The sequence below is a fragment of the Salmo salar genome, unplaced genomic scaffold, assembly GCF_965601325.2.
Source record: "Salmo salar unplaced genomic scaffold, fSalSal1 ptg000129l, whole genome shotgun sequence".
Lineage (NCBI taxonomy): Eukaryota > Metazoa > Chordata > Actinopteri > Salmoniformes > Salmonidae > Salmo > Salmo salar.
The window spans coordinates 1476649-1494070 of record NW_027675318.1 but is presented as its reverse complement, the minus strand read 5'-3'; the positions used below and the strand labels follow the sequence as shown (position 1 = coordinate 1494070).

General features: G+C 39.5%; 1 protein-coding gene across 1 annotated transcript; it reads left to right on the top strand.

Moving 5' to 3' along the window:
* Window positions 1–11575: 11575 nt before the first annotated feature.
* Window positions 11576–17195, top strand: LOC145866118 (uncharacterized). Its single transcript, XM_082970974.1, has 2 exons — window positions 11576–12200; window positions 16134–17195. The coding sequence occupies exons 1-2, from the start codon at window positions 11822–11824 to the stop codon at window positions 16850–16852; spliced, it is 1098 nt and encodes a 365-aa protein (XP_082827100.1). The 5' UTR covers window positions 11576–11821; the 3' UTR covers window positions 16853–17195.
* The last annotated feature ends 227 nt before the right edge of the window (window positions 17196–17422 follow it).

Genomic DNA, 17422 nt, shown 5'->3' with positions numbered 1-17422 from the left:
GATTATCTCTGGTCACAGCTATAAGATTTCTCTCCTGTGTGTGTTCTCTGGTGTACTGTCAGACCGCTAGATGAAACAAAACTCTTCCCACATTGACCACAGATATAAGGTTTCTCTCCTGTGTGTGTTCTCTGGTGTAAAGTCAGCTGGCCAGATGAAACAAAACTCTTCCCACATTGATCACAGCTATAAGGTTTCTCTCCTGTGTGTGTTCTCTGGTGTAAAGTCAGCTGGCCAGATGAAATAAAACTCTTCCCACATTGACCACAGATATAAGGTTTCTCTCCTGTGTGTGTTCTCTGGTGTACAGTCAGAGAGCCAGATGTAGTAAAACTCTTCCTACAATGATCACAGCTATAACATTTCTCTCCTGTGTGTATTCTCTGGTGCACTCTCAGAGTTTCAGATTGACTAAAACTCTTCCCACATTGATCACAGCTGTAAGATCTCTCTCCTGTGTGTGTTCTCTGATGAATTTTAATGCCTGATGAGGTGAATCTCTTCCCACAGTCAGAGTAGCGGTGAGTTCTCTTCCCTGTGGGTCTCTGCAGGTGTTTATTGAGGTGTTCTGATCTGGAGAGACTCTTCTCTGCCTCTTCAGCATCACGAGGTTGTTGAGGCGCCCCAGAGGATCCACGATAGTCACGTCTCTCTCCTGTGTGAACAACAAAGACAGACAGATGATTAAAGGCCCACAACAGCGGTAATCCACTGTAAAAGGTGATGCCAACAGCGGAGCCATGATGTTATACAACAATTGACATCTGTAATGAATGTAATGATTACTTGACATTTGTCTTAAAATGAGCAAGAATAGTCATATTTTATCTTGTTTTCACATTAGTAGTGAAATCGATGATTGTAGGCTAGAAATAAGTTATTCATGTTGTTGAAACTCTAAGCAGTGTGCCAGACGACTTTTGGTCTCCAATATAGGCCCCTTTCTGTGTTTAATAAAATTGCGGCATGAGGGCAATGCGCAGAAACTCCTCCCTGCTAATGAGGAAACCGATAGTTATTACATTTACATTACATTTAAGTCATTTAGCAGAAGCTCTTATCCAGAGCGACATACAAATTATGGATGTAGTATATCTGGTAATGAGGAAACTACTAGTTATGGATGTAGTATATCTGGTAATGAGGAAACCGCTAGTTATGGATGTAGTATATCTGGTAATGAGGAAACCACTAGTTATGGATGTAGTATATCTGGTCATGAGGAAACCACTAGTTATGGATGTAGTATATCTGGTAATGAGGAAACCACTAGTTATGGATGTAGTATATCTGGTAATGAGGAAACCACTAGTTATGGATGTAGTATATCTGGTAATGAGGAAACCACTAGTTATGGATGTAGTATATCTGCTAATGAGGAAACCACTAGTTATGGATGTAGTATATCTGGTAATGAGGAAACTACTAGTTATGGATGTAGTATATCTGGTAATGAGGAAACCACTAGTTATGGATGTAGTATATCTGGTAATGAGGAAACCACTAGTTATGGATGTAGTATATCTGGTAATGAGGAAACCACTAGTTATGGATGTAGTATATCTGGTAATGAGGAAACCACTAGTTATGGATGTAGTATATCTGGTAATGAGGAAACCACTAGTTATGGATGTAGTATATCTGCTAATGAGGAAACCACTAGTTATGGATGTAGTATATCTGGTAATGAGGAAACCACTAGTTATGGATGTAGTATATCTGGTAATGAGGAAACCACTAGTTATGGATGTAGTATATCTGGTAATGAGGAACCCACTAGTTATGGATGCAGTATATCTGGTAATGAGGAAACCACTAGTTATGGATGTAGTATATCTGGTAATGAGGAAACCACTAGTTATGGATGTAGTATATCTGCTAATGAGGAAACCACTAGTTATGGATGTAGTATATCTGGTAATGAGGAAACCACTAGTTATGGATGTAGTATATCTGGTAATGAGGAAACCACTAGTTATGGATGTAGTATATCTGCTAATGAGGAAACCACTAGTTATTGATGTAGTATATCTGGTAATGAGGAAACCACTAGTTATTTTTGTAAAGTTATTTTTGAATCTGGCAATGCGGTTGCATTCACGAGATGTTAATCTATAATTCTTTGAATGACAATATTATATTTTACCAATGTTTTTGAATAGTAATATTTTAATTTGTTGTGCTGATTCACTGGTGGTATTGGACGGAAAATATTTTCTGAACATCACCGCCATTGTAAAATTCTGTTTTTGGATATAAATATAAACTTGATAGAACAAAAAATGCATGTGTTGTCTAACATAATGTCCTAGGAGTGTCATCTGATGAAGATTGTCAAAGGTTAGTGCATAATTTTAGCTGGTTTTCTGCTTTTGGTGACGCCTGTCTTTGCATTGAAAATAGCTGTATGTAATGTTTTGTCAATGTACTGTCCTAACATAATCTAACTTTATGCTTTCGCCGTAAAGCCTTTTTGAAATCGGACAACGTGGTTAGATTAAGGAGATGTTTATCTTTCAAAGGGTGTAAGATAGTTGTATGTTTGAGAAATTTGAATTATGATATTTAATTGTTTTCAAATTTGGCGCCCTTGATATTTCACTGGCTGTTGATAGTGTGTACCGGGGGTGGGACGCTAGCGTCCCACGTAGCCCATAGAAGTTAATGCACCACCACTAATGAGTTGTGGAGCATCTCAAAGCAAATGTTTCTTCACCTCAAACAGCAAGTGCACCTCAGCCACGCTCAAGGTCCTAAACGATATATCTTAACCGCCATCGATAAGAAACAATACTGTGCAGCCGTATTCATTGACCTGGCCAAGGCTTTCGACTCTGTCAATCACCACATCCTCATCGGCAGACTCAATAGCCTTGGTTTCTCAAATGACTGCCTCGCCTGGTTCACCAACTACTTCTCTGATAGAGTTCAGTGTGTCAAATCGGAGGGCCTGTTGTCTGGACTTCTGGCAGTCTCTATGGGGGTACCACAGGGTTCAATTCTTGGGCCGACTCTCTTCTCTGTATACATCAATGATGTCGCTCTTGCTGCTGGTGATTCTATGATCCACCTCTACACAGACGACACCATTCTGTATACTTCTGGCCCTTCTTTGGACATTGTGTTAACAACCCTCCAGACGAGCTTCAATGCCATACAACTCTCCTTCCGTGGCCTCCAACTGCTCTTAAATACAAGTAAAACTAAATGCATGCTCTTCAACCGATCGCTGCCTGCACCTGCCCGTCCGTCCAGCATCACTACTCTGGACGGTTCTGACTAAGAATATGTGGACAACTACAAATACCTAGGTGTCTGGTTAGACTAAACTCTCCTTCCAGATTCACTATAAGCATCTCCAATCCAAAGTTAAATCTAGAATTGGCTTCCTATTTCGCAACAAAGCATCTTTCATTCATGCTGCCAAACATACCCTCATAAAACTGACCATCCTACCGATCCTCGACTTCGGCGATGTCATTTACAAAATAGCTTCCAATACCCTACTCAATAAATTGGATGCAGTCTATCACAGTGCCATCCGTTTTGTCACCAAAGCCCCATATACTACCCACCACTGCGACCTGTACGCTCTCGTTGGCTGGCCCTCGCTTCATACTCGTCGCCAAACCCACTGGCTCCAGGTCATCTACAAGACCCTGCTAGGTAAAGTCCCCCCTTATCTCAGCTCACGGGTCACCATAGCAGCACCCACCTGTAGCACGCGCTCCAGCAGGTATATCTCCCTGGTCACCTCCAAAGCCAATTCCTCCTTCAGCCGCCTCTTCTTCCAGTTCTCTGCTGCCAATGACTGGAACGAACTACAAAAATCTCTAAAACTGGAAACACTTATCTCCCTCACTAGCTTTAAGCACCAGCTGTCAGAGCAGCTCACAGATTACTGCACCTGTACATAGCCCATCTATAATTTAGCCCAAACAACTACCTCTTCCCCTACTAAATTTATTTATTTTGCTCTTTTGCACCCGAGTATTTCTACTTTGCACACCCATCTACTGTCAAATCTACCATTCCAGTGTTTTACTTGCTATATTGTATTTACTTCGCCACCATGGCCTATTTATTGCTTTTACCTGCCTTATCTCACCTCATTTGCTCACATTGTATATAGACTTATTTTTCTACTGTATTATTGACTGTATGTTTGTTTTACTCCACGTGTAACTCTGTGTTGTTGTATGTTGTCGAACTGCTTTGCTTTATCTTGGCCAGGTCACAATTGTAAATGAGAACTTGTTCTGAACTTGCCTACCTGGTTAAATAAAGGTGAAATAAAAAATGAAATAAAAGATCAATGTCCCTGTTTTATTAGATAGTACTCACTGTATTTACTGGTGTTAATCAGATCAATGTCCCTGTTTTATTAGATAGTACTCACTGTATTTACTGGTGTTAATCAGATCAATGTCCCTGTTTTATTAGATAGTACTCACTGTATTTACTGGTGTAAATCAGATCAATGTCCCTGTTTTATTAGATAGTACTCACTGTATTTACTGGTGTAAATCAGATCAATGTCCCTGTTTTATTAGATAGTACTCACTGTATTTACTGGTGTTAATCAGATCAATGTCCCTGTTTTATTAGATCGTACTCACTGTATTTACTGGTGTTAATCAGATCAATGTCCCTGTTTTATTAGATAGTACTCACTGTATTTACTGGTGTTAATCAGATCAATGTCCCTGTTTTATTAGATAGTACTCACTGTATTTACTGGTGTTAATCAGATCAATGTCCCTGTTTTATTAGATAGTACTCACTGTATTTACTGGTGTTAATCAGATCAATGTCCCTGTTTTATTAGATAGTACTCACTGTATTTACTGGTGTTAACCAGATCAATGTCCCTGTTTTATTAGATAGTACTCACTGTATTTACTGGTGTTAACCAGATCAATGTCCCTGTTTTATTAGATAGTGCTCACTGAATTTATTGGTGCTAATCAGATCAATGTCCCTGTTTTATTAGATAGTACTCACTGTATTTACTGGTGATAATCAGATCAATGTCCCTGTTTTATAAGATAGTACTCACTGTATTTACTGGTGTTAATCAGATCAATGTCCCTGTTTTATTAGATAGGTCTCACTGTATTTACTGGTGATAATCAGATCAATGTCCCTGTTTTATAAGATAGTACTCACTGTATTTACTGGTGTTAATCAGATCAATGTCCCTGTTTTATAAGATAGTAATCACTGTATTTACTGGTGTTAATCAGTTCTCCAGTCTTCTCTTCTTCGTCCTCCTCTAATGTGACAGTAATCTCCCCCTCTTCATCCTTCATTCCAACAACGTCTTCATCTTTTTTCACTTCATCTTCCACTCCAAAAACTGCATCTTCCTCCTTTTCTTTCACAGTAACATCCTCCTCCTCTTTCACCCTGAAGGCGTCTTCCTCTTCTTTCTCTGTAACATCTTTCTCTTCATCTTTCACGGTAACAGTCTCACCCTCTACTTGTTTTTGTATTGTAACATCCTTCTCTTCCTCCTCCTCTTTGACGAGAGTTTCTTTCTCCATCCAACAGATCTCTTATTTATCAGGAGGAGAGTAGCTTATTGAACTCATGGTCGAGGATAATTGCTAGCTAGCATTAGCGACTAGACTAGTGCTAACTTAACCAGCCAGCTAGCTGACTTACAACGTAAATATTAAATTAAATGGGGTAGCTAGTTGTTTCCACATAAGATTGCTAGCAGGGGGCGCTGAAGATGGTGTTAAATTGCGTCAATTCTAATCTGGTATCTGTTTTGTTTTGTACGCTTTGTACAAAATAATAAAACGCAGAACCACAGGATGTTTCTTAACATAACTCTTTATTAACTAGTTACAACTACATGTTAGCCTATCTCCAACCACGATCAACTGCCCATGACCTAACCGTCTGGGTGGTCTCAACCAATCACCGCACAGTATGATACGGCGGTAAAATGCATCCAATTATAATTCAGTATGTATTCACATATGAATATTACATCCCCCTTCTTTTAAACAAAATACAAATGTTTTACATATTCTAAGCTTTTCTTTTGGATACATGCTCTGTAGTTTGAACTCAACGTAAGTAACCATTTATATTGCATAATACACCAACTGAATCAACATAGACTCTGAAACAATGATCCAACTTTTCAAACAAGGGATTCTCAGCAACTCAGCTTTCACTGTAGAAATGACATCTTAACATTTCAAACAAATACAATACCAAAGCATGTCAAGTGAACTTTCAATAACAAGTTTACAGTCTGGAACGCTTTTAGGGCAGCGATCCGCCTACACCCTTTGACATTTCACAGGTCGAGGACAGCTCTGGGCTTGACCTCTCTTCCTGACCTTGTGCGATATGATGTTGAGCATGCTTCTGTGTCAGTCAACAGCTCTTGTGGTGTTGCAGGTAAGTGTGGTGTATGTTGTGCTGTGTGTGTGTTTAGTCCATCACGTTCTCTTTCAGGGGAACAGTTCATCTCATCAGTGTGTTGTTCTTTTGTGTTCAGTAAGTGACGACGATTGCGGCGGTACACTGCTCCTTCTGCTGTGCGGACGTGATATGAACGTTCAGTGTCAGCTGGCTGGATGACGACTGCTGGTTTCCAGAGGCCATGCTCCTGGATTCTAACTGACTCTCCGCCGATCAGTGGTGGCAGTGGTCTAGCTGACCTGTCGTAGTATCGCTTTTGTTGTTGTTGTCTCTGTGCACGTTTTTCATGCATTTCCTTGTAGCTGACGACCTCAGGTTGCAGCTGCTGGTTGGTGCTGGGAAGGGTTGAGCGAAGTCTGCGGCTCATCAACAGCTGGGCTGGTGATTTGAAATTGTCAACTGGAGTGTTGCGGTATTCAAGGAGACTGAGGTAGGGGTCTCTCTTGTCTGCTTTTGCTTTGTCCATGAGTGATTTAGCAATCTGCACAGATTTTTCATCAAGGCCATTACTTTGAGGGTAATGTGGGCTTGTGGTGACATGTGTGAACTCCCATGCTTTTGTGAAGGATTCAAACTCATTTGATTTGTAACAGGGCCCATTGTCAGATATTAAAGTCTCTACAATGCCATGCCTGGCAAAGGCTGCTTTCAGCTTGTGTATCACAGCTGCAGATGTGGTGCTGTGAAGCTTGTCGAGTTCGAAGTATCTGCTGTAGTAGTCCACTGTTACAATGTAGTCCTCGTTGTTCCAGGTGAACAGATCGGTTGCCACAACCTGCCAGGGTCGGTCTGGGATACAGTGAGGTAACATTGGCTCTTTGGTGTTTGAGGGGCGTCTTTCAAGACAGATGGTGCATCTACCAACAATGTCCTCTATTTGTTTGCACATTCCAGGCCAAAACAAAATGTCCCGTGCTCTCTGTTTGCACTTTTCCATGCCCATGTGTCCAGCATGGATCTTTGTCAAAATCTCTTCTCTGAGACTGGTAGGAATAATGATTTTCTCTCCTTTGAAAATGATTCCGTTGATCTGTGATAGTTCATCACGATGGTTCCAGAATTCTGAGACGCTCTGAGGGCATTTTCTCCTCTCCTCAGGCCATCCATCCTGTATGACTTCCCTCAGCTGTGTGAGTTGTGAGTCCTTGTCTGTTTCAGCTTGGATCTCCTTCAGTTTCGTGTCACTAACTGGTAAGTTGCTGTACACAGTGTGCACTTGCATGTCCATGCCCTCACTGAGGCTGCTGTCCTTGTAGGTAAGAAACTTCCTGGAGAGTGTGTCTGCGACAGGGATGTCTTTGCCTGGACGGTGAGTGATTGTGAAGTCGTATTTTTGTAGTTGAAGGATCATTCTCTGTAGCCTTGGCGGGGCTGCAGCTAGTGGTTTCCTCATGATTGACTCAAGGGGCTTGTGGTCGGATTCCACAATGACTTGTCGTCCATATACGTACTGATGGAAACGTTTACATCCGAACAGAATGGCATAGAGCTTTTCGATTTGAGCGTAGTTGATTTCACAGTCTGTGAGAGATTTGGAAGCGTAGCCGATGGGCTTTCCTTCTTGCAGTAGCACTGCACCTAGTCCATACTTCGACGCGTCCACTTGGAGTCTGAGCTCTTTGTTGGGGTCGTAGTAGGCAAGGATTGGTCCTGGTTCTCTCGTGATCAAGTCTTTCACATTCTGGAAAGCAATGTCGTGTTGCTTGTCCCAAAGAAACTCACTGGACTGCTTTAGCAGTTGACGCAGGGGTGCATTAGCATTGGAGAGGCTGGGTGCGAACTTGGCTAAGTAGTTGACCATGCCAAGCACTGTTTCCAGCTCTGCACGGTTCTTTGGTGGCTCCATTTCTTTTATGGCTGAGATCTTCTGTGGATCTGGCTTGATTCCATTCGCTGTGAGAAGATGTCCGAAGTAGCTGACCTCTGTAGCGCTGACTGTGCTCTTCTCGGGGTTGAGCCGGACTCCTCTCTCGCGGGACCTTTGCAGCATCGCGCGGAGGTTTCGGTCGTGCTCCTCTTTGGTTCGACCATAAACAAGGATGTCGTCCACAATTGCCACAACTCCGTCGAGGCCTTCATATACTTCGTCAATCTTTCGCTGAAACTCGTCTTGGGCTGAGATAATCCCAAAAGGCAGGCGACGGAACCTGTAGCGTCCAAACGGTGTGTTGAATGTTGTAAGCTTAGATGACTCTTCTGTGAGCTTGATAGCCCAGTAGCCTGATCTAGCGTCCATGACACTGAAGTAGTGTGCTCCCGCTAGCTTGTGCGTGATACCATCTAGCGTCGGTAAAGGGTAATGGGGCCGTTTGATAGCCTTGTTCAAGTCTCTTGGGTCGAGGCATACTCGGAGCTTGCCTGTGCGTGGTTTCTCCACCACCACTAACGCGTTTACCCAGTCAGTCGGTTCTGTAACCTTGGTGACTATGTCAGATTGCTCCATGCTCTCCAACTCTTTCTTCAGACAGGCACGGAGAGCAAGGGGAATCTTTCTCGGTGGGTAGACCACAGGGGTTGCGTCTGGGTCAAGGTGAATGGTACATTCTCCTGGGAATAATCCTATTCCTGTAAAGACATCAGCAAACTCCTCCAGTACATTTTCTGTCTCTACTGGTGCTGTTACTGATAAAACTAGCTTGATGAGGTCCATGTCTAAACATGCTTTAAGACCTAGCACTGCAGGTGCTCTAGTGTCAACAACGTAAAAGTCCAACATCATGTCACTTTCTTTGTATTTGCATTTGAAAGTGCATGTGCCTTTTACTGGGAGCTGTTCACCACCATAACCGGTCAGTCTGCGCATGGTGGGCTGTAGCTCGCACTCAGATGTCAAGCTGCGGTATTTATTCAGAGGAATAATGTTTACTTGTGCACCAGTGTCTAGTTTGAACTTTAGCTTTGTGCCTTGTGTTCCTATCTCAATGTCAGCAAAGGCTTGCTCTGTCTCTGATATGTGACTTTTCTGTGTCACTGAATCAATAAACAGTTCATCATCATTTGACTCTTTGATTGACATTTCATCTTCACTCACTGTGTGTACTGTTTTTCCACGGTAAGCTCTGCACACTTTTGCAAAGTGATTCCATTTACCACATTTAGTACACTGTTTGCCTTTAGCTGGGCAATTTCCTTGTTCGCCATGCACTTTGTATCCACAATATCCACATGTTTTGGGGCGTTTTGAGTCTGTGTCGCTCTGTTTTGGAGTTATGTCTCTCTCCGTTCTGAAACGCTCTCTCTGGGCACCGGAGGTGTGCTTTGATGTCTGCCTGACTGCTTGTTCACGTGATGCGCTCGTGCTGCGGCGCGAAATGGTTTTCATCTGAGCCTGTGCTAGCTCGTGAGATCTGGCTATGTCGATAGCTTTGTCCAGCGTTAGCTCAGACCCAACATTCAAAAGTTTCTCTCTCACTCGCGGTGAGTGTATTCCAAATACAATACGGTCCCTGACCATCTCATCCTTGTTTGCATAATCACAGTCTTTCACAAGCAGACGCAGCTCAGTCACAAACTGGTCAAAAGACTCGCTAGCTCCCTGTACTTTCTCATGGAATTTGTACCTAGCGAAAATTGTATTAGTCTTCGGCACAACATATGCTTCAAAACGATCGTAGTATGTTTTCAGTACCTTTGATTCAGCCTCGGTAAGTGTCCATGTGTTGTAAATATCTCTCCCTTTTTCACCGATCCAGAGGAGCAGGTAGCTACATTTTTCCTCTTCTCCTCTTTCCTTCAGGGGACCCGTGAACATTAGCTCCACATGCTGTTTGTACTTACGCCATGCATCGGGTAAGTTTGTAGACTCCCAGTCCATTCGAGGTGAAGGAACTCCAGAAAAATCCATCTTTTAAGACCATTTACTCTGACACCATGTTTTGTTTTGTACGCTTTGTACACAATAATAAAACGCAGAACCACAGGATGTTTCTTAACATAACTCTTTATTAACTAGTTACAACTACATGTTAGCCTATCTCCAACCACGATCAACTGCCCATGACCTAACCGTCTGGGTGGTCTCAACCAATCACCGCACAGTATGATACGGCGGTAAAATGCATCCAATTATAATTCAGTATGTATTCACATATGAATATTACAAATGGCATTGGTCTACTAGATACGAAATTCAACAATCTTTTAATAAGGGATATTTTCTACAGGAAGTCTATTCCCTCTGCTATATTTTGTTGGGCTTCATCGTTTGATGTAAACTGGCGCCGTGCTTGGCTCACTCCACACAGATTTATGGTGACCAATAAAGTAAAGGAGATCTCCTTTAAGATAATCCATAGATGCTATCCGTGTAATAGCTTGATTTCTAAATATATATTTGACGTTACCAGTGAATGCAGTTTTTGTGAACTAGAAACTGAATCTATTGAACACTTATTCTGTAATTGTTTATATAGTGAAGTGTTTTGGACTGATGTAAAACTATATCTTAGCCGCAAATTGCATACAACCATTGATATTACTAAGTTTGACATATTATTTTACTACACTGATTCCACAATTGAACGTGAGTATGTCATAAATCTCTTTATTTTATTAGGAAAATCTTTTATCCACAAATCAAAATTTATGAAGAAAAAGCCCCTTTTCTTAATTTTTTTATCTGATTTGGAACAGTACGTAGAATCTTTAAAACGTATACAAAACAATATGTCAAAAAAATGTATTCGATATATGTCTGTATTTGATTTGATATAATATATTTTATTTTTTTTCTCTAATTTCTTTGGATTCCCTCTGGCTGTTATGTTATGTTATGTTTATGTTTTGCATGTTACTGTTATTTACAACAAGTTAAATAAAGATCTGTGCAAACTAAAAAACTACAAAAAAAAATAATAATAGTTAGCGAATACATTACTGTAAACTAAAAAAAATAATAAAAATTAAATAATAATAAAATTAAAATAAATATGAATATGAAACTGCCTTAAATACAATGATAGTATGTTTTAAATTCTCACTTAAAAAATGCAGTGCTCTATTTGAACGTCTCAATATAATATTATTATTTCATGAAAGGAATGAAAAATAAATTTGTGTGCAACAACAATTGCGTTTCCCTCCAGTCAGCAGACGGCGATGTGCGTCTTTCAGGCGATGCTGCAGCGTGACGTATAATCTAGTGGACGGAACGGATCAACAACAGCGAGTCAGCCACCTTGGTAGCCAACAGCCGAAACATTTAGACTGTTTCTGTGCATATTTGCCTCTGTGTTTTAAATATACTTCTGACATCTAGTTAATTGCCCCCATTTAAATGTTATAGGTACATTGTTAGTCAACTAGCTGGCTTGATAAGTTAGCCTAGCACTAAACTAGTCGCTCATGCTAACTAGCTAGCTAGCTAACATGCCCGAACATGAGCTCCCTAAACTACTCCCCTCCTGTTAAAGAAGAGGAGGTCTGCTGGACGGAGAAAGAAGCTCTGGGGCTGAACATTGTCGTGAAAGAGGAGAAGGAAGAGGAGGCTGTTACAGTAAAAGAAGAGGAGGAAGAGGAAGAGGAGGATGTTACAGTAAAACAAGAAGTAGAGGGTGAGGCTGTTACAGTGAAAGAAGAAGAGAAAGACGTTTCAGTGAAAGAAGAAGATGCGTTCAGAGTGGAAGAGGAGGAGGATGTTACTGTGAAAGAAGAGGAAGAGGTGAAAGAGGAGGATGTAGTTTTTGAAGTGAAGGAGGGGAAACAGGGAGAGAGAACTGTCATATTGACAGAGGAGTCAGGAGATCTGATTACCACCAGTAAGTACTGTCTTAAAAACGGGCTCTAACTGCAAAGGTTTTGAACGAATGTGTTGTTTTAAAGCAGCATGCTACTGAAATTCTATACTTGAAAATGTTGTTCTGTACTCTAGGAATTTATGTTATAATATAATGTTGAAGCTACATTTTAAAATGGGTGATTAAAGCCCTGAATGCTGATTGGCTTACAGCCGTGGTATATCAGGCCGTATACCATGGGTATGACAACATGTATTTTTACTGTTCTGATTACGTTGGTAACCAGTTTATAATAGCAATAAGACACCTCAGTGATATATGGCCAATATACCACGGCTAAGGGCTGTATCCAGGTACTCTGTGTTGCGTCGTGCATAAGGACAGTCTTTAACCATGCTATATTGGCCATATACCACACTTCCTCTGGTCTTATTGCTTAACTGTGACATGTGTATACCATCAGAGTCCCTCCCACCACAAAATAACAACTTAATTGTCTCACAGAATGGCAAACAAGTTATAAATGAAACTTTTGACGTGTGTCTATTGTAGGCCTTGTGTGGAGTGTGTATACCAACAAAAAGCAGATTTCTAAATAATGTTGGAGAAATACATAAAATAAGATGCATTATTGACATGAAATGGACATGTGTTATGGGGAGACTGAACATATTAGCAAAAGGACAAGCGTTTTGGGGAGACTGAACATATTAGCAAACGTTTGTAAGTCTACAAAAAAACATAAAATAAAATAGCCATTTCAAGGAAAGGCTGAACTAAAGAATTATCATTTAGAAAGTATGGTAATTATTACTTTAGAGATGAAGTGGGACACCAACAAATTGTTATTTACATTGGATCAAATACAGCCTATAACATGACATTATCTATTATTATAGAGCTCAGATCAGCCTATAACATGACATTATCTATTATTATAGAGCTCTGATCAGCCTATAACATGACATTATCTATTATTATAGAGCTCTGATCAGCCTATAACATGACATTATCTATTATTATAGAGCTCTGATCAGCCTATAACATGACATTATCTATTATTATACAGCTCTGATCAGCCTATAAACATGATCTATTATTATAGAGCTCTGATCAGCCTATAAACATGATCTATTATTATAGAGCTCTGCTCAGCCTGTAAACATGACATTATCTATTATTATAGAGCTCTGTTCAGCCTATAACATGATCTATTATTATAGAGCTCTGTTCAGCCTATAAACATGACATTATCTATTATTATAGAGCTCTGTTCAGCCTATAACATGACATTATCTATTATTATAGAGCTCTGATCAGCCTATAAACATGACATTATCTATTATTATAGAGCTCTGATCAGCCTATAACATGACATTATCTATTATTATAGAGCTCTGCTCAGCCTATAAACATGACATTATCTATTATTATAGAGCTCTGATCAGCCTATAAACATGACATTATCTATTATTATAGAGCTCTGATCAGCCTATAAACATGATCTATTATTATAGAGCCCTGTTCAGCCTATAACATGACATTATCTATTATTATACAGCTCTGATCAGCCTATAACATGACATTATCTATTATTATAGAGCTCTGTTCAGCCTATAAACATGATCTATTATTATAGAGCTCTGATCAGCCTATAACATGACATTATCTATTATTATAGAGCTCTGATCAGCCTATAAACATGACATTATCTATTATTATAGAGCTCTGTTCAGCCTATAAACATGACATTATCTATTATTATAGAGCTCTGCTCAGCCTATAAACATGATCTATTATTATAGAGCTCTGATCAGCCTGTAAACATGACATTATCTATTATTATAGAGCTCTGATCAGCCTATACACATGACATTATCTATTATTATAGAGTTCTGCTCAGCCTATAAACATGATCTATTATTATAGAGCTCTGATCAGCCTATAAACATGACATGATCTATTATTATAGAGCTCTGTTCAGCCTGTAAACATGACATTATCTATTATTATAGAGCTCTGATCAGCCTGTAAACATGACATTATCTATTATTATAGAGCTCTGTTCAGCCTATAAACATGACATTATCTATTATTATAGAGCTCTGCTCAGCCTGTAAACATGACATTATCTATTATTATAGAGCTCTGATCAGCCTGTAAACATGACATTATCTATTATTATAGAGCTCTGATCAGCCTATAAACATGACATTATCTATTATTATAGAGCTCTGTTCAGCCTATAAACATGACATTATCTATTATTATAGAGCTCTGATCAGCCTATACACATGACATTATCTATTATTATAGAGTTCTGCTCAGCCTATAAACATGATCTATTATTATAGAGCTCTGATCAGCCTATAAACATGACATGATCTATTATTATAGAGCTCTGTTCAGCCTATAAACATGACATGATCTATTATTATAGAGCTCTGTTCAGCCTATAAACATGACATTATCTATTATTATAGAGCTCTGTTCAGCCTATAAACATGACATTATCTATTATTATAGAGCTCTGCTCAGCCTGTAAACATGACATTATCTATTATTATAGAGCTCTGATCAGCCTGTAAACATGACATTATCTATTATTATAGAGCTCTGATCAGCCTGGAAACATGACATTATCTATTATTATAGAGCTCTGATCAGCCTGTAAACATGACATTATCTATTATTATAGAGCTCTGATCAGCCTGTAAACATGACATTATCTATTATTATAGAGCTCTGCTCAGCCTATAAACATGACATTATCTATTATTATAGAGCTCTGATCAGCCTGAAGACATGACATTATCTATTATTATAGAGCTCTGATCAGCCTATAAACATGACATTATCTATTATTATAGAGCTCTGTTCAGCCTATAAACATGACATTGTCTATTATTATAGAGCTCTGCTCAGCCTATAAACATGACATTATCTATTATTATAGAGCTCTGTTCAGCCTATAAACATGACATTATCTATTATTATAGAGCTCTGATCAGCCTATAAACATGATCTATTATTATAGAGCTCTGTTCAGCCTATAAACATGACATTATCTATTATTATAGAGCTGTGCTCAGCCTATAAACATGATCTATTATTATAGAGCTCTGCTCAGCCTATAAACATGATCTATTATTATAGAGCTCTGCTCAGCCTATAAACATGACATTATCTATTATTATAGAGCTCTGCTCAGCCTGTAAACATGACATTATCTATTATTATAGAGCTGTGCTCAGCCTGTAAACATGACATTATTTATTATTATAGAGCTCTGTTCAGCCTATAAACATGACATTATCTATTATTATAGAGCTCTGCTCAGCCTATAGACATGACATTATCTATTATTATACAGCTCTGCTCAGCCTATAAACATGATCTATTATTATACAGCTCTGCTCAGCCTATAAACATGACATTATCTATTATTATAGAGCTCTGCTCAGCCTAAAATACGACATTATGTAGCCTGGCAGGTAGGAGCCAGTAACCGAAAGGTTGCTGGATCAAATCCCCGAGCTGACAAGGTAAAAACGCTGTCATTCTGCCCCTGAGCAAGGAAGTTAACCCACTGTTCCCTGGCTGCCGATGACGTGGATGTCTATTAAGGCAGCCCCCCACACCTCTCTGATTCAGAGGGGTTGGGTTAAATACGGGACACACATTTCAGTTGAATCCATTCAGTTGACTAGGTATCCCCCTTTCCCTATTGTAGAGCTCTGCTCAGCCTATAAACATGAGAGAAAGATTAGATTTTATGTTCTACATTATTATTATTATTAGGGCGGCCACCAAGTTTTTATTAAATTATGTAATGTTCTGAAAACTGACTTCAGGTTTTTGAGGAATCTAGCCTCACAGGAAGACAGTTTTATTTCATGGAGGTTTAATTCAGTTCTCTGTTTAATATTTAACTAAATACTCTGTCTTTGGTAGGAGAGGGACCAGACTCTCACTCTGACAGCAGGGAGACTCCTTTAGGGGAACCAGACCCAGAGACGCCCAAACCAGCGAGACAACACCACTGTTCCCAGTGTGGAAAGAGTTTTAAGTGGTTAAGGAACCTGAAAGTACATGAGAGAACGCATACAGGAGAAAACCCTTACGAATGCTCCCACTGTGGAAAGAGTTTTACCAAGTTAGGGAACCTAAAAGAGCATGAGAGGACACACACAAGAGAAAAGAGTTTCCAATGTTCCCAGTGTGGAAAGAGGTTTACCCAGTTACGGTACCTGAAACAACATGAAGAAATACACACAGAAGATAGGAAGACCTACCACTGCTCTCAGTGTGGAAAGATATTTACTGGGTTAGGGAACCTGAAAATACATATGAGAAGACACTCTGGAGAGAAGCCGTACCACTGTTCCCACTGTGTAAAGAGTTTTACTCAGTTAGGGAGCCTGAAACCACATGAGAGGGGACACACTGGAGAGAAGCCTTATCACTGTTCCCACTGTGGAAGGAATTTTAGGTGGTATGCGAGCCTGAAGGAGCATGAGAGAATACACACAGGAGAAAAGCCTTTCCAACATACTAATACACAGGAGGAGAAGACATACCACTGCTCTCATTGTGAAAAGACATTTTCCCAGTCAGAGGACCTGAAATCACATGAGAGAATAGAGAGGCTGTGTTCTGACTTATGTTTTTGATTGAGAAATTGTGTTTTTGTTCATTCTACATTAAATAATATTGTATGAATGAAATCATACTGAAAAATAGGTCTACATGTTTTTCCAGCTCAAGACATGATCATGTCGAAAATCGGATTAAAAGAGTAAAAAAAAATGTTTTGATTATGAACTTAAGATTGATTGAATGCAAGTGTAAACCCCTAAATGTTGTTCACTATATCATTGGGATATTTCAAACATGTTAATTATTAAATAGATTGATATTAGTATTTCTTCATTCAGATTGTCATTGTAAATGCGTATTGGTTCTCAATTGACATATCTGATTAAATAAATGTGAAATAAAGTAAATGCCATATTATTTTTGGGAAGTCTATTTGGTTCTATGTTGGGACTATAAGAATATTTTGAAGATAAATACACAAGGCAGAGTACGAGAGAGACAGAGGACGAGAGGTCAGTACAGTACTAACAACCAATGGAAATAGTGTTTTTTCCTGTAATAGGGAGTTATTGATCAGTGGTTCAGCAACATGGGAGGATGTAGATGTACACTACCGTTCAACAGTTTGGGGTCACTTAGAAATA